This window comes from Megalopta genalis, chromosome 1 (genome assembly GCF_051020955.1).
Source record: "Megalopta genalis isolate 19385.01 chromosome 1, iyMegGena1_principal, whole genome shotgun sequence".
NCBI classification, from domain to species: domain Eukaryota; kingdom Metazoa; phylum Arthropoda; class Insecta; order Hymenoptera; family Halictidae; genus Megalopta; species Megalopta genalis.
Window position 1 is genome coordinate 9,328,343 of NC_135013.1, and position 20,273 is coordinate 9,348,615.

The following is a 20,273-nucleotide window of genomic DNA, read 5'->3' on the forward strand; positions in this document are numbered from 1 at the left end:
CTTCTGCAGCGAGCCGGACAATAGCAGCGCCGCGAAGTGTAGCGGACAAACAAATAGCCAATTAAAATTCCGGTTGCACGGCGAACATACTTGTATCAGCTGCAGTACTACCAACCATTGTGCACCGGAGGCATGCGCGCGAGCCGGTGTCTGGATCGGTTGACTGGGCCCGGGTACCAGAAGATCGGTTGCTTACGACCAGCCTTCAAGGACTATCTCAGCGGCAAGCCGGCCGACTCGTTTGCACCGTTCGCCTCGGCACGAATCTCTCTCGCCCCTACCTCCGGAGACATCGTTATCGAGCGATCGCGCCTTTATCGCGGGACGATTCGTACTCGTCAACCCTCTGCCACCCCCTTTGGCCTCCGCCGTGGCTCGCCGCCACCTGTCCCGGCCCGGGGAGCTTTGTTAATTAAAAAACCATCCGCGGGTCGGTTACCGTTTCGGTTCCGATTAATCATACATTCCGCGGTCCTTCCTTGTCCCCTTTATTCCGTCCTCGCGAGCCACCGGGCGCTCCGAATTCTCGGAATTGGTTTGTTGTTGGCGCGAGACACCGAACGTTGTCGTTTGAAATGTCGCTGTTCTAATTCAGCACTGAGACATTTAAAAAAAAGGGAACGTGATCTGGAGATATTTAAAGCAGGAGGATTAATCGCCATATCCCACTGTCCCATTTCTATGTTCCTGTGTGTATCTGGAGAAATATTGAGATATTGAAATATCTATATTTATATTTATTTTATTCTTTCAATATATATTAGTACGAAATTTAGGGAAAGTAATCGTCGTAACAACTCAACAAATATTGGTAAAATATCTATATTTATATTTATTTTATTCTTTCAATATATATTAGTACGAAATTTAGGGAAAGTAATCGTCGTAACAACTCAACAAATATTGTTAAAATGTCTATATTTATATTTATTTTATTCTTTCAATATATATTAGTACAAAATTTAGGGAAAGTAGTCGTCGTAACAACTCAACAAATATTGTCATTTTTTCGTATATTCGACAAAATCAGCTAACTAGTTCAAAAGAATGTAATACACTTTGATATTCTCTATTAACACTAAACCAATCGAGCAGTAATGACGACTAGCGTGCATCAACTCATAAGAGTGAAAAGATAGAATTCATTTGGATTTTGTAAAGTTTTAATTATAAGACTCGTTTCAATAATATAATTTGTTCAATCATTTCCTACGAAGAAGTCTCCAAAGTTCGTAGTATCGTAAAATAAAAAATCGGTCATTTTGACCGTGGTAGGTTTAGTGTTAATTTATATATTTTATAAAAGTGTCGTGCTTAACCTTTTAGGCACGACGCGCCACTATAGTGGCTTTCGCGGATGTCATCTCTCTGGACGACGCGTCACTATAGTGACTTGCTCTAGTAGCTCACTCGCTCATCGTTTGAATCAAATAATCGTCTTCATATGCATTGTTTCACACGTCTTTTGTCTTCACATCGATTTACAACAGTCTACAGGGTGTCCCAAAAATGTCTCGCAATCCGGAAATGAGAAGTTTCTGGGATCATTTGAAGTAAGTTTTTCCTTAGCGAAAATGCAACTCGTGGCTTTGTTTACGTATTATCAACGAAAAACACTGACCAATGAGAGGCGAGCTCGCCTAGCGCTAGGTGGCCGAGCTAATCGGCGGAACTGGGATTCGACCGCTCGACCGCTGGCGCCGTTGGCTCACGCGAGCTTAGCTGGCGCGAGGCGACCGATCCAACGAGCAGTCGAAACCCAGTTTCGCTCATTGGCGCGGCCGCCTTGCGCCAGCATATCTCACCTCTCATTGGTCACTGTTTTTCGTTAATAACTCGTTAACGATGCCTCGGAGAACATTTTTGTAAAGGAAAAAGGTGCTTCAAATGGCCTGAGTAACTCGCCACTTTCGGATTGGGAGACATTTTTGGGACACCCTGTATATACAGTATCAGACTCTGTACAGTACACATCAGACTCTGCCGTCCAGAGAAATAGCCTCGCGTAGAATTCAGCCGTGCCTAAAAGGTTAAACAGAATACGAACAAATGCCATTCCATTATTTTTAGTCTGAATAAAATACCGGTTGCTTGTCACCGATACTTAAACATTTCAGTAAACGTACACACACGATGAACATAAATTGTCTTTCTTTTTCTTAGGAATTATTACTATCGGAAACTTCTAATTATTGAAACTACGAAGAAAATGGTACGGCAAGCGGTTAACAATCTGCCGAAGATCTTTGTTAATAATCTTGCTCGATACGATGAACTTCGACGCGATGCAAAATACAGCAATTTCTTCCCAATTCGCGCTCAGATTGCGCTCAAAAATCTGGGAATTTGCGCTCAATTTGGGAAGAGGAAATTATACGGTCTAGTTAGTCTTCTCATTATTTATTTACTTTCTCGTTCCTGATTCAAAGTGACGCGTGTAGCACGTCATTTCAGGGCAAGAGATTAAATCGCGATAAACAATTCATTGATTAAACGAAGAATATAGATAGTTTTTCTCGGACGATATCGAAAACTTTCGGCCGGTTATCGCGCATTGTTCATAAAGCGGGAGGAAAATGGTAGTTCGTGAAAGACGATCGGCCGCGCGCAATTCTTTAGCGCTGTCCCGCGGGAATCGACGTTTCATTAATTGGCAGGGCCCGCTAGTAAATCAAGGCGAGCGCTCGTTCTCGCGCCGACGGGATAACCGATAAGGGGCCGGGCTTTACGCGATCGTTATTGTTACTTGACCCGGCCCGGCCGATAAAATCGTGGCGATGATTAATTAAAGCGGAAAATTAATTATCTAGGAGCAGGTCGTTTCGTTCCCACTTGCCGCGGTTAACTATAAACGTCGGAGTTTAAATTACTTCCTCGCCTCGGCCGGCGAGCGCGCCGAGATCCTTCGCTGAGGAATCGTTTAATTCATAGATACCGATTCGAACTAGTCATATGAATGATGATTAGCGCCGTCGGCTCGGCGTAAAAACCGCGCAAGACGTATTATCCAATTGAAATGCTCGCGGGAGGGAGGACTTTCTAGCCGCCGAAGAGAATTCGCGTCGACGAAGGAGAGTGGGATCCATCGACGCGTTTAATGTCACGGAACGATCCGGCTGCCCGTTGCTAGAAACTGTAAATCGTGATTGCTCGAAAGGTAAGGGAATAACACATCGGCTGGACGCGATCGTTTCGATAGAACCGAACGTGGAATTAAAAGGGTACGATCGCAGCGAATGGGTCGTTAACACGTTCGCGACCAGCGTCACCTGGCGTACACGATTATATTTATAGTATTTATCGCATTAAATACATCGTATCCTCTTATAAATTACGATTAAAATATCGTCAAAGGGAGGCTATAAATTCCCCGGATATCGCATGCTACAGATGTCACAATTTTAAATAATTATATTCACAAAGTTCGCTCAATGTTCTTTACGCGAAATACAAAATCGTCGATAAAAATGTTGAATTTAAAAAATTGTTCACGTTTCAGCCGTTGCTCGGAAGCTTCTTTACCCCATTAACCCCCATTAACCCTCGAAAAACTGCTTTATATTTAGAAATAATTGTTTTATCGAAAATAAAAGACTGATGTATCTTCGAAAGAACACGATGAAATATAATATAATATTTATTATATACCCGATTATGTATTTTATTTATTTACCCGAACGAATAAGAATAATTTATTTACCCAAAGTCGGAGAAACGGGGTAGAAATCTACCCCGCAAATGTTCTTGCAAGTTGAATCATTTTTTAACGAAATGTTTCCCTTGTACCGACTTTTGTCGAACTACTTACGAAAATTGCAAATTGTCACAGAGACCCTTATTCGCCCCTATAGGGATAGGGGTTATTTTGTTATAAATTAGCATCGAGAAACAGTGACCATTTTAAATACCTTCATTGCAACGGAACCACGATAGGAGTTCGCATTTAACCGAACATCTGTACCATGCAAATTCGAGGATAATGCAGTAAATTTGTCCAGTAATTTTACTCAAACGGTTTGCCTGCAGGCATACGGACACATGTATTTGAATTTTTACAGAGACGTGTAAATACATATTCTAATCGACCATGATGTATACGGTAGTACAGTAAATTCTCTCCAATTGACTCTCAACTTGTAAACAAAAATGGTTCATTTGGGACACGATTATCCAAGTCTCGCGACTCGTTTTTATAATCGCCGAGAGATCGTCAACATGTACAAAAACAAGCCGCGCGAGGCTCGAATAATCGTGCCTTCTCTTCCCAAAATCTCCATCTACCTGTCCAAGATAAATTTAACGTTTCAAATAAACTGAATTCACGATCGGGGCCCTGAAACCGGGGTGTATAACGTAAATACGCGCGTACTCGAAAGCAGCCCCGCATTCGCCCGCTGCGTGACGCCGAGTCGCTAACTGTTCGGTGTACACGAACAGTCGGAGATATAACAAATGTCTCGGCAGCTCGGCGTACATCCAGCTGGAGCGTTCAATAGGGAACTACATACGCCGCCCGTATCTAATTAAAAAGCTCCCGGGAGGGGGTGGCGTAGCAGTATCCTCGAGGAATTCGCGCGTGGCCGCGCAGAAAATTGCGTACACGCGCGTACCGGCGGAGCCGTGGCCGCGAAACATCGAGCAACAAGAATCCGCGACACATCGGTGTACCGCTTGCGTTCGATACGAAATAAACGAAATCCGTGTACACGCGATCGTCCCGGGTTATATTCGCCGGTATCGCCGCCCGCGCCGCATCCCGAGAATGAACGATTACTAAATTACAACGCACCCTTAGATACGATCGGGCCGGCCATAATTGCAGGACTATTCATACATTATTGGCTCGTATATTATTTGACGCGATTCAATAACTCCGGGCCCGGGACGGCCGATGCTATCTCTCCGTCGTTAAGCCGCATTCGCAATATCGATCGGACCTGATTAATGGCCGCGTTTATGCCGGTCATTTTTTCCGACGATTATTAACGGGCCGAAATTGAATGCGCGCCCGGGTCTGTCGCGTCGCTCGCGCGCGCGGGGACCACGCGCGAAAACAAGGGACACAAGGGTCGGTCCCTACTTTCCTTCCCGAAGGAAGATCCATCTTCGTATGTGTGTTTAAAGCGACCGCGATAGCCGAGCGACCGGGAACGCCTCGCCGCGCAACCATGAGCCGTAATTCATCTCCGGGCCTCCAAATGAAAAAGTCCCGCTACGCTCGATTCAACTTTCTTTCGTAAATTAATACCGATTCCGATCTTTCCGAGATGAATTCTTTGTTGGCCGATGGGACGAGTAAAGCCTAGAGTTGCGTCTCAAACTTATTAATGACAAATTCGGATGGTTTCCATAGTTAGAATTCTTAGATCCGATCTTTAACGTCGTTCGAGGATCCTCGTCGACTTGTTCCGACGCGGGGGACCTTCCTATATTAATCAGGAAATTGAACATTCCGTGGGTTCGATTCTTGGAAGCATCGACGACCATTTTGAACATTCATTTCTGATAAATTGGTTTTATTAATTTTATTAATTGATTTTAGCGAAACGGTACAAGTCGAAAATTAAACTGAAGATTTCAATGGGGAATTTAAGGACATTGTTATGCAGGGTGTCCCAAAAATGTCTCGCAAACCGGAAATGAGAAGTTCCTGGGATCATTTGAAGTAAGTTTTTCCTTAGCGAAAATGCAACCCGTGGCTTCGTTTACGAATTATTAATGAAAAACACTGACCAATGAGAGGCGAGCTCGCCTAGCGCTTGGCAGCCGAGCCAATGAGCGCACGAAGCCCCGTTCCGTTCATTGGCTTGGCCGCCTTGCGCCAGGATATCTCACCTCTCATTGGTCGTAAACAAAGCCGTGGATTACATTTTCGCCAAAGACAAACTTACTTCAAATTACCTCAGGAACCTCCCATTCTCGGATTGCGAGACATTTTTGGGACACCCTGTATTATTTGAAACTTATTACTAGACTGCAGATCTTTGTGCGAAATACACAAGCGTATTTGCGCGTCTTCTTTAATTGCAGGATGCAGGAACAACGCGGACATTAATTTCGTTTCTTAATCAATTTAATAAGTTGAACATATAATGCAACAGTATTTCTAAATTCCTTAAGTTTTCAGCGTTTTGTATCGGACCTAATCATACTTGTCGTAAATGCATAAAAAAATCCGCAGCCTGCGTATTACAATTACTAAAAGGGGAAAGAAATTTCCATCCAAAATATGTATTTCACGATTAACTTAGCCAGTTTTTATTTCGTTAAAAAATCCGCGATCCACCGATAAATCACAAACGACGATTCACTGCATAACGAACATTCGACCGCTTGCTGTTTTTAAATTGTTATATTCTAAATTATTGCGTCCGCTTCGCACATCCAATACGACGACGAGATTATAAATGAATCGAGGCGATCAAACGGCACGATTTCAATTTTACCGTCAATCGCGGCAGCAAGATATCCCGCGATTTCAACGAGATTGCTTGTACGCCCTAATGAATCGAAAAGAATCACGACACCAAGAATTGATACGTAACTCGACCCACGAAATCTGCCCGACCGACCACGGGAGCGCGGCGAAAGCAGAGCCAGCCGGCGCGGAAGAGGGCCCGATCATTCGTCGTGTAGCACTTAATCTCTCTGGAACTCGTACAAGTCGCGAACACGCGGAAAGTTGAATAATCGCGAAAGAGGTACGAACATCGACTGGCACGAAAATAATGTATTTCACACGCGTCGGGCCAGAACGTCGGGGCTCTCGCGTGGGTACGGTCAGAAATATACGAACAATCCCGCGCGATGTACCTGCGCTCCCGGGGCGACTACCTGCGGCTAATTTACAGCGGAGCGCGCGGATAACTTCCGTCGTTATTCCCCTCGCCCCCCCCCCCCCGTCGAATTTCCCGCGGTTCGCCGCCTCCTCCTCGCCCCGGGTTCTGCTAACGGAGTGCCCGATTAGCCTGAAATACCTGGCTCCGTTCGAACGTGAAAGGAGACCCGTTGTTGCGTAGGTCGATCCGGATCTGCATAAGAGCGAAACACCGGCCGGGGTCTACCTGTTTCAGTCGAATGCTGCCGAGCAACACCGACCACCTTGACGGTCCTGGAGAACGAAGGCCGGCTGCGGAGAGGCACCTCGAGGAGCTGTGGAACGTCTCTACTTCGGGCTCCCAATTAGCGCCCTAAAAGGTTCGCGCGCGAGACTTAAATTCGGTAATCGAATTGCCCCGATGTTGCCGTGAAGTTAACGAACTTATCGTTACAGGACCGACGCCATGGACGACATCGAGGTCGCCGAGAGAAAGGACTCCGACATCGACAGTGACCCTTGCGAGGTAAATTAACACTATCTTCCGGTCGTGGTTGAGGCTGCCACTCAGTAAGGACTGGCTTAGTTGCGCGCGCATTTGCTCCCAGTACCGGCTAAATTTTCGCTATTCATTGTGTTGTGCTTATTCCTTTAAAAATAATAATAAATAATAATTATTATTATAATTATAATTCATAAGGATATGGGGAGGTCAGCATACAGGAGGTCAGCTACTAACAAAACAGTAAAGAAGCGAAAACCGTCGATAGCTAAAAGTCGATTAATAGGCTATCGGTCGATAAGCATTGGCAATCGAAAAGCCGATTGATAGGCTAGCGATCGATAAACATTGGCAATCGAAAAGCCGATAAATAGGCTAGCGGTCGATAAAGTGTTAAACGCGAACGCCGCACCGATTGAAACTGCCGTGCTTGTTTCGTCTAGGGTAAGCGTGTCGATTACTGCGACCTGCGACGTCCGAATTTTTCGACAAATTAAGCGATTCATTTTATTTATATCGTACTCGTTGAAACATTTCAATTACACGTATGCGGTGTTTTTTATATAAGTACGAACTTATTATATTTATATATTTTGCATCTTTGTAAAACACAAAATATTTAACAAAATGGACGAAATAGTTTTTGAGCGAGTTACCGTGCCCTTAAGAAGATGAAATATTAATTTGTGCGCCAATTTCTGTACAGTGATCTAATTACTGTGCTTCGACTAATGCGATAAATGGTACGGAAATATTCCATAGTTAATTATCTAGCACAATTTATTATTCATATATATGTTTCGATATCTACGATATTATTTTTAAAAAGTGAGACAATACACACGTTTCACTGATCAAAAAATTATAGTTAGTTCATAGTTCATTTGAAATGTTAGCTCATTTTGCCGACACTCGAATTGATATTTATTGGATATTCGAAAGACATGGTATTCGATCGAATAATCGCAGCCAGAACATGTACAGATGTTCTTGGACGAGTGATTAGAAAAAGATCGCCGTGGCACGTTATTGGAGCTAATAATTGACAAAGTGTTTACTATTCTCATTGAAAACAAATAGATTGCATATCAGCTGGTTTTATAGCCTTGTAAAATAGGCAACGGCCATATCACACTTCAAACAACCGATTCTCGTCCGATCATCGAAGTTAAACAGTGTTGAGCGTGGTTAGTACTTGGATGGGTGACCGCTTGGGAATACCACGTGCTGTTGTCTCACTTTCTTTTTTCTTTTTCTGTATCAAACTTTCTTTTTTCAATCATCATACTCCCAGCAATCGAAACATACGAATGTGAGAATAGCTAGGCATGATCCTTCGAGCCTCGCGGCTCGCCTCTCATTGGTCAGCATTTTTCGTTAATAACTCATAAACGAAGCCGCAGATTGAATTTTCGCTAAGGAAAAAGTTACTTCGAATGACCTCGGCTAACCCTCATTTCCGTATTGCGAAACATTTTTGGAACATCCTGTATATGTATAGACTTTATAATTGCCGACACCTCGTGAGAGATGGAGAGAGAGAGAGAGAGAGAGAGAGAGAGAGAAGGAAACTCGGGTCGATCGAGAAACTACCTGGAAAGGCAGCGGCCATCATGCCGGTGTACATCACTATGAATACATTGTAGTGCTAGAATAAAAACGATTACTTAACTTTTTTATTTCTAATTTTTTATACATGAAAATTTGTTTAGATTCAGATTTTTACAATTACTGTACTTAGAAGTAACTTAAAAGCTAATACAGACGAGAAGACTGGATTTGTATCCTCTTCAATTTCTCGAATTTTCCATTTTATCGTCCCGCAGTGTTCTCCGAATGGCCTCCTACCAAAATAAATGAAAACTAGATCATTTTTAGAATTAACAATTTAAATTCAAATTTCTTGGTTCTTCTTTCGATTGGCTTTCTTCACATCAATTATTGACGTTAGCTAGAATAATCCAGAAGAACAACAAATAATAAAATACTACTTTAACTTCGATACATTGATATTGTCTTAATTGTATTAAGCAAAGACCATAGCAATTTGTAAAATCTATTTCGAATCAATTTCACAACGTCCGCCGTAGCTTTCATGCTAGGCTAGCTCCATCGGGTCGTGTCGTAATTTACCGTCTACGCTAAAACTGCAACATTTTCAAACCGAATACTACGCGAACATACGTTCACGATTTAGGAGGAAAAACCGCCGATCACGACCACCACGAAGAACGCCTTGATAACGACTCAGCTGGGCCCGTGCGACGTCTATCCGCATCGCGTCAAAGTCTCGATCGTGGGCATAGGGAAGGTCGGAATTGCCTGCGCCATCGCGATCCTGATGAAAGTTAGTATAGCCGCGGATCACGGGCAGAGGCAGGCGGGCACCGCAGATCGCAACGCTCGATCAACCGTTTGATTCCCGGTGATCTTTAGAGGTTGGCGAGCGAGGTCTGTCTGATCGACCACGACGCGGACAAGGCTTCCGGCGAAGCCGAAGACATCCGGCACGTCGGCGTCTTTTTGGGAAGTCCACTGGTAACTGGCACGGCAGGTACTTAATCTATTATATCTTAATCCGACGCTTCTCGTTCTTTTACGTAAAAAAGAGAAAGAAGGAAAACGTAAAAAAAACAAAGACAAATATGTATACTAAATTTGTGTGTATAATATCTTAAATATAATGTACTACTGTGATCAAAAAGTAAGGTGAATTTGTTTATAAAATGTAAATTCTTTGTTTATTCTTCCAAATCAATTTCATCCCCTTCAAAGTAATCCCCGTCCGATAAAACGCACTGTTTCCGACGCTTTTTCCAGTCCTCGAAACAGTCGGAATAGTCTTTTTCCGGTATAGCCTTCATGACCTTCTTCGATTCGGTTTTTATCTCCTCAATCGTGTCAAAACGGTGTCCCCGCATTGGCTTTTTGAGTTTGCTGAATAACCAGAAGTCGCACGGAGCCAAATCAGGCGAACACGGTGGTTGCGGAACGATATGAGTCGAGTTTTTGGCAAAAAAGTCGCGAAGAACCAATGCAGTATGACATGGCACCAATCGAGACTTGACGCGTTTGAGACACAAATCATCCTTCAAAATGGTTTGGACTGAGCCAAATGATATTCCAAAACTATCAGCGAGGTCTCTCATTGTCAGTCGACGATTTTCAAGCAACAAATCTTCGATTTTTTTGGACGTGGCCCTCGTCGGTAGACGTTGATGGTCGTCCAGAGCGCGGTTCGTCTTCAACGCGTTCTCGGCCCGCTTTGAACTCGTTGTACCACTTATAAACGTTTTTTTGTGCCATAGTTTGATCACCAAAGGCCTTCCGCAACATTTCCAACGTGTCCGCACAAGAATATTCGTTCCGCAAACAAAATTTGATGCAAGTTCTTTGCTCAACAAAATCACCCATTGTAAAAATCGAAAAATTCACTTTTGGTTGTTTACAAAAACACGTGTAACTCGGAGATAATTAAACCTTTTGACAAACAGACACTTGGCAAATGTTACAGACAGTCCTACCAACCTAGGAAAAAAAAATTACCTGCCTTCCTAATGCCCGGAAGTTTTAAATGACAATTTCACCTTACTTTTTGATCACAGTAGTATTATATATTTTTATGGAATCAAGCTTCAAATTTCCAGCAGAAAGGCAGAGTCTACTTCATTGGTAAAAATATTTTAGGCAAAAAGAATAATTGCGTTAAACGTGAAAGCCTCGAATAGCGAGAAAAATGAACAATGATCTTTTGTCACGTGCATATCCAAATTATGCATGTGCAATTTCTGAAATGAGATATACAATTCTGGGCGATGCAACTATGTCGATAGTCGTCCTCGAACTATTAACAGTCATCTGTAACAAAAAATACGCGTATGGGGATGACGAAATTATTGAAAATTTAATTTCTATGCTAATCCATAAAAATCTCTTAATTTTATTAAGAGACTCGCAAGAGGTAAGAACGTTGAAACAGCAATCGATGCCATACAACTGTGCTTTGCAAGTTTAATTTCATCGATTCAAACACTTTAGTTCCATTCGAAATTTTAAGATATTTTACGGCGCGGCCGTCAACGTGTTAAAATTTCCGAACTACGCGCCACCGGACCCCCACTTCCGGCGCCAGTCGATAAACAACCCGTGAAATACGGTTCAAGTACCGGAACTGCGAGGGTCGGAAGGCGAAGTATGATAGAAGCGAGTCACGCGTTCGTCATGGCCTACTTGCCGTGAAGAAGGTACCGGGTGCCCAGAAGCGATGATTCAGGGCCACCGAAACGATTCCATCGGCAGCGGGCCCACGATCGAGCGGTCACGATCCGTCGGGCGCAGTCCGAAGAATCGTGGATTGATACGTTCGGACTGATGAGCCCGGCGAGCATCGTCGATGATCGTTCCGGCTCGATCGTTTTAAAGGACGAGCCGTCGCGTCGCATCCTCGGCAAAGGACACGGGGGACCTATGTCATCGTGCAACGGGTCAGAAAGAACGGTCGCGGCCTACTCGAGAAAGAGGGAGTAGAATGAGTTTTGGGTTAGAAGCGAGTTCCGAGATCCGGATCCTTCCTCCGGTCCTGTCCCTTAATCTTCGGCGGTCATCTACATCGCCGCGTGCAAGCACGCGGCGAGCAACCAGCGTTTCCCCGAGCTTTCCACCGGCAGGCTCGTAAATTTCCTGGCCACTCTTATTTATCTCGGCCGTGATCGACTCCATGAGATACATTTTTTCTCGGTTTCTCCGGCTCTCTCTTCCTCTCTCGGTCATTCTCTCTCCCTCTCTCTCTCTCTCTCTCTCTCTCTCTCTCTCTCTTACTCGCTCTCCCCCCCTCTCTCTCTCTCTTTCTCTCTCGTTCCGCCGCGTTCCTCTGCCCCGACCTTGTAAAACGACCGCTTGTAAAAGATATGCCACCTTGCTCGGGAATTCGGGAACAAAAGGATACTCGCCCTCGGCCCTTTCGCGGCCCTCCGACTCGAAACCGTGTCTCGAAAGCGAATCTCGCGGGTCCTCGACGATTTTCGGGTCGCACTGAAAAATGGAACCTCGGTTATCTGAACTAATCGTGAGAACACGGACTTTGGATAATAGAGTGCTTACTCGGATAATCGTGCTGGATCGAATCCCCTACGATCGTAGTGAAACCACGTTCTCGAAAACGATTACTTACGTCTCGAAATGTAATCTACGCGTGCTGCCGAAATGGTAAAAAGACGAGCGAAATAAATTACAGAGTTATTGTAAATTACCTTAACGCTAAATTATCTTAACACAATGTTAGTGAACGATACACACACTAGCGAACAATAACACTTCTTGTTTCTCGCAAACGAGGAAGATTTTCTGTGCAAAATTCGGCTAAATTTAAAAATTCAGCTGAAACTAAAGAGAACAAACGTCTACGGTCTATGTATTTTAAATATGAGACAGATCGATACGAGATAAAATTCTAGGTTGCCGTGCAATTTTTAAAGAATGTTTCTCGTTAAAGTAAATAAATTTAACGTTATCGTGGTTAAAGCACGTGGAGGTTTATCTCATCGAAGAGACAACGAAGATGTAAATTGCAAGCATCTTATTCGTGTTTTGTGGAAATTGTGAAGAATGCGCGAGCTATCAGATTAGAAGATCGATCGACTGTTCCACACGTTGACCCTTCTACAATGTTTCTGATCTGTGTGATTCGGACCGTGTGCATCAGTCTTACGCAACTTCTTTATTTACCACATTATGCAGTTTTTATCGAATTCTGCAAATTTCTACTTCCTTTCCTATTATATTTCCATGTTAACGATGTTAAGGATGTAATTTCCACGTTAACGATTACATCCTTCCGTATAGTAAGCTTGAAAACATTGCATTGTACTGAAGTTTCAAAGATCTGCACCTACGTTTATAGTCGGATCCATGTGACCCGGACGCAATTAGTGTAACATTTCTTTTCCTTTTTACGAACACCGTAAAAGGGTCAATTAAGTAGAGACGTCGATCGCGCTAACTGTCGCCAAAAGAGCACACAGCAAATTTCAACGCGTAAAGATCATAAATGCTCGAGTTTAATGCTTCTAAGATCCCGGTGGTTTTGTTCGGCCTGTCCCCCGATTAAAGTGGATAATCGCAGCCCGATCGCGTCTGATTGCGCTTCGAGCCGCCCGACGCCGTGAAATTTACGATTTTCTCGCACGGCCAATAAATCTGTTCGACGTCCGATCATCTCCGCGTAACCATCCCCGAAATTGGTGTTCAGGGAGAATTATTTGCTCAGATTTCCGCTGTACGCCGCCGAGCGAGCATTATGTTTGTTGTGTAATTTCGTAATTCGTACACTCGTTCCTACGTTTGCAACGCTGGCGTCCGTGCAACGCCAGGCCTGCACCCCTTTAATCTGAGCCCGTCCGAGGTAGCAATTACCGGAACAAGTAGAACAGAGCCGACTTTTTACCGCCTAATTTATCTTGAACATCATCGCTACCCGGAGAAGAGAGGAGATAAAGAGAGAGAGAGAGAGAGAGAGAGAGAGAGAGAGAGGGGGAGAAAGCATCTCGCGGTCGGCGCAGCTGCGCTTGCACGGTTACACGCCATTTATAAAGGCGTTAACTGAAATCTATGGCCTTTATTTTTACCGTGTCCGCGCGCTGGATTCTGTGCACATTTCGCGCCCTTATCGACAAATCTCACCCCGGCGATAAGAACGAACGAACGGGAATTCCGTCTCTCTCTCTCACGGAACCGCTGGAAACGGTGAAATTCGGTGCTATCCGGTGCTTTGTATTCCATCGGCTTCCGATGATCTCATCGTCCGGCATTTCGAAGGTGTTCGGACCGGGCCAACTGATTCTTAACAATTTTCCGAGTATCCTTTCCCTGGAGACTGTGGATCGCATAATCATTCGGCGGACCGTTTTCTTTCTCAGACTTGAAACACCTTTTACACGAAAAATTCTATACGAATGACAGATAAGAGACAAAGATTAACGAAAAAAATTGTACTCGATAAATAATAAATAAATTAAAAGTAAATACAAATAAAATTCGAAATATTGGTTTGGGGAATAAGTTCGTAGCGTTTTTATTTGAAGGCGATTTTCTTTGTTGTTTTCGTTAAGCTCGTGAGACACCCAGGCTTCCAATTTTTCGGCAAATCCCATTGAATGAAGATGATTGAGAATCGTTTTATGATCGCTGTTCATTTTCTCGGCCAATTCACGACTTGTTTGGCGACCGTTCTCCTTCAAAAGTGCTTTGAGACGCTCCTCGTCGAAATCAGAAGGTCTTCCGCTGCGGGGCGTGTCGTCGACGTCAAAATCGCTATTTTTGAGTTTCGCAAACCATTTCCGTGCTATCGATACGTTGCAAATGTCCGGGGCTGCTTCAGCAGCTTCTTGGCCTCGATGAAAAGCGGAGAAGAGAAGGTGTCGAAAATGTTGCTTTTTACCTCCTGGATATTCCATTTCTAAGCCTCGAAAGTAATAAACAATTAAACTACTCGAAAAGACGATTAGCACAGTTTTGTAGAGCAGAAAGAGCTCTATCGAATGAATAGAAACAGCAAAAAATCGTTGTAAAATAAAAGAAAATATAAAAACGCTACTAACTTATTCCCCAACCTAATAAATACAAATAAAATTCAAAATGAATTATTCGATTATCGACTAAATATCTATTCGAATATTTGAAAATTCGCGTGTGTAATTTGGAGTGGCCAGTCCTCGGTCAGGATAACAGTTTTTTCCTTTCTTATTTTTCCTGTTCGTATTGTTGCGTAGAATTGGTCGGTCAAAGTTCCGTATCGCGTTGCGTATTTTTATTATTTGGCTACCGTTCCTCGATCTCTGGAGAGTAATTTTTACTGCGAAAGATTTTAGCATGGTGAAGGAATCGGCCGTGGTGGTAATCAGCGCCTGCGAGCCAGCACCTGGCGAGGTGCCGGACGTGAAACACAATTACAAGATATTCAAGACGATCATCCCGGGCATTGCGAAATTCGCTTGCAAGTCTGTGCTGTTGGTGGTAACGCAGCCGACGGACGTGATGTCCTACATCACTTGGAAGCTTTCGGGTTTCCCGTCGAATCGTGTTCTGGGCACCGGTACTCTGATCGACTGTGCCAGGTTCCAGGATATCGTCAGTCGGAGGCTGAACATCGCGAGGAGCTCTGTTAACTGCATGACGATCGGGGCTCAAGGGGATATGGCAGGTATCCTATGGGATCGAGGAATCTTTTTTGTTCTTTCTCCAAAGTGACGTTCTTCTTTCGCAGAAGATACAAATGCTCCGTAGTCAAAAAATGTTTAATAAATACAAGAAAAGTTTATGTTACTTATAACCGGAAAAACATCGATCTTTATATACGTATAAATTAACAACGAATTAATTAAGGAGATGGAATTTTGTTCTGATATGTAAAGTAAAAGTTGCAAATCGTGATGCATAATCTCCTCGATTATTTTTATTTACGAAGCAGATGCTTTTGTAGCTAAATTTAAGAAAATGATAGAGGAAGAAAATATAAGTTTGGAAAATGTTTATAGATTAAAATAATCTCCTCGATTATTTTTATTTATTGTTGTTGCAGAATATTACGGTCGAGGGAGAAACAAGAGAACAAAATATTTTTGCAATATTACGGCTAAAAATGAGGCTGAATAGAGAAAGGAAATGTTTGTTCGCTGCTTGCCTGCATAAATTGTAATTGCCACATGTCGACGACAGAAAAATTGAAATTTATTGTCGCTTAAAAGGATCGAATAACGTCTATACTTAGTAGATTTTGTTCGAATTCTTAACGACGAAACCGACGCGCTCGTTATAGCGCAAAAGATCAGCATTTGTCCCTTGTATTTTTGTCAGTGATTTGCGCGTGAAAATGAGTGACTATTTTCTAGTGCCTGTGTGGTCAAGCATCCACGTCGGTGGTATGAAACTCCGTGATATAAATCCCAGAATCGGCGAGGCAGATGATCCAGAAAAATGGTACGAAATTAACGAGGCTGTAAAGAACAGGTTCGTATTCTTGTCCTGCACTCAAGTATCACCTTACAGCTACCATTGTACCTTCTCTCGGCTGAACGCATTGTCTACCTCGCGCGCGAACGCGATTACGCTATTATTTTACCAATATTAAAACTAAGCTTGTTTTAACACGTTGAATGCCTCGAGGGTCACCGGTGACCGACACTTAACTTGGCGGTGACGCCATGGGGGCCACCGGTGACCGCCGCGCCCAAATTGATAGAAATATATATAATTTCAAACAAATGTCAATATCTAAAATTTTGTATTATTACCATCGTCGATTCGAACTGTGGTCCCCGTCGCAATAGACGCGTCAAACATGGTTATACACTGTAACTTATCTATTGCAAATAATATTTCAACTAATTTAAAAGAAATGTCAATATCTAAAATTTTGTATTATTACCATCGTCGATTCGAACTGTGGTCCCCGTCGCAATAGACGCGTCAAACATGGTTATACACTGTAACTTATCTGTTGCAGATAATATTTCAACATTATATGTATCGCATAAAAGAAAATTCATCGTGGCGCCACGGGCAATTTCTGTAAAACCGGCGTGGCATTCAACGTGTTAAACAACATCCATTTGCTTAAAAGTCTCGGCAACGAGATTAAGCTAATTTAAACGATTAATTTAACAAAATGTCCAGTGGCAAGCAGCTCGACGGAAAGAAGGGATTAAACTGTTGGGGACAAGCTCTCTGCACTGCGGAAATCATAGACGCCATTGTCAGGAATACCAAAGTTGTCCTACCAGCGTCAACGCACATACACGTAAGACCGTATCGCCAACAGGTGGTGTTTTATTTGATTTTATTAGATCGCGAACGCTTATCGGTAAAACGCGGATTTTCATGAGAAATAAAAATTGTCTGCAGCCGTTGCGAAAGACAGGAGTCACTTAGAAATTTCATTTCTTCTTCGACAATTTTAGTAGATCGCAAATGCTATATTGACATTACTAAATGCTTAACAGTAAAGTAAATAAATTTAACGATATCATGGTTAAAGCACGTAAAAGTTTATCTCATCGAAGAGACAACGATGATGTAAATTACAAGCGTCTTATTTGTGTTTTGTGGAAATTGCGAAGAATGCGCGAGCTATCAGATTAGAAGATCGCGATCGATTGTTCCACGCGTTGACCCTTCTACAATGTTTCTGATCCGTGTGATTCGGACCGTGCATCAGTCTTACGCAACTTCTTTATTTACCACATTATGCAGTTTTCATCGAATTCTGCAAATTTCTACTTCCTTTCCTATTTCCATGTCAACGATTACATCCTTCCGTATAGTAAGCTTGAAAACATTGCATTGCACTGAAGTTTCAAACATCTGCAGCTATGTATCGAACAGATCTCAACACCTTCGACATCAAACGATTCACTCGCCGACGAACGAACGAACAAACAGAGCACTGATAATACTAACCTATTAACTAAATAAACTAAATTAACTATTAACTTAACACGTTCCGTGCCGAGCTTTTTTTACTCGAATCTTCACACTTTGATATTTTACTAAAACTTGATGTATTACGTGCAATTATTAATTCTCGTACACATAACAACGTAACAAAAACTTATCAACGCCCATTCTTGCGGTGGAAATTGATTCTTCGGTTCTAAATTTCTTGTAAACAATTTGTTCAGTTCACTAAGTAAACATGCAAGCGTGTACCATCGATGGTACATGAACGGAACGTGTTAATAACAAAATAACCGACCAATCCTGAGTCGATCAAAGAAACACCTTGTCGCAGAGACTCCTATCTGCCACTAAAACTGCCGCGAACGTTGTACAAGGGTTACTCGATCAAACGTAACGAAACGAAACGAAACGAAACCTGCTGAAGGGCCTCGGCGTCGAGCACTCGCGAGGAAAATGCGTTTCTCGGTGCGGCGAGCGCACAGGCCGCGCCGATTTCCGCTTCTCCCTAATCGATCTTTGTGCTCAGAGCTGTGCCCACGGGACGGACAAGGACGTGTACATGTCGGTGCCCTGTGTGATCGGCCGGGAAGGTGTGTATTGCACTGTTAGGCAGAAGCTGAGCGAGCCGGAGAAGACCGCGGTGCAGACGTGCGCCGACAGCATCCGAGGCGTACTACGGGAATGCGGTATTCTCCAGGAGGCGCAAAACGACACCGTGGAGTGAGCCCAGGCCCGATAGAACCGACGGAGAAAGGCGCGGGGAAGAGACACCTACCGGAAATTGCGGCTGTCGTAGACGGAGCGAGAGGAAGCAGCGTTTTAGAAAGGCGTCTTCATCAATAACGACCGCGCACCTGGCGACCGGTTCGCAGCGCGAGCCTTCGATCCCCCGTAATAAATGACACCACGGAATCGACTTCCTAGAAAACTATCGCGAATCACTGTCCGTCCATTCCGCGTCATATTATGCGCCGACCGCGGTGCCGACCCATAGATCTTCGACGTGTGCGATAATGCGTAATGTTGTCTGCGATCGAATAACCGGCGCGCAATCGTGTTAACGCTGGAACAAGCTGCGCCAAATTTAGTGGGGATGCTGGCACAATTAGTACTTGTACGTCGCTCCGTTGAATTGAGAAAATTGTTGTAACAGCGTACTACTAGCAGAATTCATGATACGAGCATCGAGATGATCGAACGTAGACTTCTTTTATAAAGTATGAAATAAATAGTTACTTTAATCAACGATTTTCTATGAAGTTCACTGCTGGCCAAGAGTGTTCGGATTCTTCTATATAATATGTAATATTCCATATATAAAATAGTTATTTCGTTAAAAAATGTTCAACGAAGCTGTTCCATAGTTTTTATTTGTCGATAACACAGTGTAATGTGCACGCTGATGGTCGAAAAGTAGACTCTTCCATAATATATGAAACGAATAGCTTTGTTCTATAATATTTATTATGTAATAACTTTATTAAAAACATTTTAGTGAATCATAGTTTTTGTCAAATGGTGAACATGTGCGATATGCGCACTGCTGGCCGGTGGTGTTCGGACTCTTCCATAAAGTGTAAAAAGAATAGTTACCTCGCTGCAAAATTGAAGTTGTGTCTCACAGTCTTGTAATAACGTACAGTGTCGACATTGGACAAATGGAAACCACATTTAATGTAGTCTTGTACGTGGCTCCAATAATTACAAGTACCGACGTTGTGTGAAATTGTGCACAAAAATGGGCAATTTAGGAGGAGAGGAGAGACGATTATTCGAGCCTTGCAGTTAGTTTTTATCGTTACCGATTGTCAACAATTGTAAAAAACGAGACGCGAGTCTCGAATAATTGCATCTTCTCTTCCCAACTTGTCCATTTTTGTGCACAATCTGAACGTCGATTAGGGGGACGTTACTGTATTCTACAAGGTGTTGCTTCAAATGACCTCAGGAACCTCCCATTTCCGGATTACGAGACATTTTCGGGACACCCTGTATATCTACAGAAAAGAAACATTTTAGTTGATACTCGCTTGGTTCCCAATTTATTATTATTTACCAAATATTATTTACCATTGTCAGAAAATATTACCACCGACACGAGTGTTATCAGCAGGTCCATTTGGAATTCGCACGAAAATACTTTCTTCAACTCGCATAAACGATAAGTTGAAAAGTCAACAATTATGATATTATATAATTATATAATTATTATATTGTAATATATGAAACCGCATCGAATTTCATACGAATCGTCTGCTGAGGGGTTAATGTTTTCCTCCGACGTCTACTTTCTCTTTCCATGTTTTCCGAAGAAACTTTATAGGTTTTGGACTTCGATGTCGCTGAAAAAAACTCGCCATCGCCCCACAGCGCAGAGTGTCCACCAAAATTAAGTCTAATCGATTCGATTACTTTATTTAATCTGTTGCCCGAACCACCGAAATTCACGTAATTACATATTATGTAGCCAAATATGCTGGATAATGACACGCCTCGGAAGAA

At 43.0% G+C, this 20,273-nt stretch overlaps 1 protein-coding gene and 1 non-coding gene across 2 annotated transcripts in view; both read left to right on the forward strand.

Moving 5' to 3' along the window:
- Window positions 1-19,019, forward strand: part of LOC117228881 (L-lactate dehydrogenase) — a 356,327-nt gene extending 337,308 nt beyond the window's left edge. The window contains exons 2-9 of the mRNA XM_033484918.2: window positions 7,020-7,197; window positions 7,274-7,343; window positions 9,517-9,666; window positions 9,756-9,873; window positions 15,178-15,516; window positions 16,205-16,322; window positions 16,989-17,112; window positions 18,298-19,019. Coding sequence (XP_033340809.2) covers window positions 7,284-7,343; window positions 9,517-9,666; window positions 9,756-9,873; window positions 15,178-15,516; window positions 16,205-16,322; window positions 16,989-17,112; window positions 18,298-18,495 — 1,107 coding nt within the window. The 5' untranslated portion in view covers window positions 7,020-7,197; window positions 7,274-7,283 and the 3' untranslated portion in view covers window positions 18,496-19,019. The remainder of the gene's footprint in view (window positions 1-7,019; window positions 7,198-7,273; window positions 7,344-9,516; window positions 9,667-9,755; window positions 9,874-15,177; window positions 15,517-16,204; window positions 16,323-16,988; window positions 17,113-18,297) is intronic.
- On the forward strand, window positions 8,436-8,555 carry LOC117229042 (5S ribosomal RNA). The gene has a single exon (XR_004492441.1). It is a non-coding gene; the product is annotated as a 5S ribosomal RNA (ribosomal RNA).
- Window positions 19,020-20,273: the final 1,254 nt, after the last annotated feature.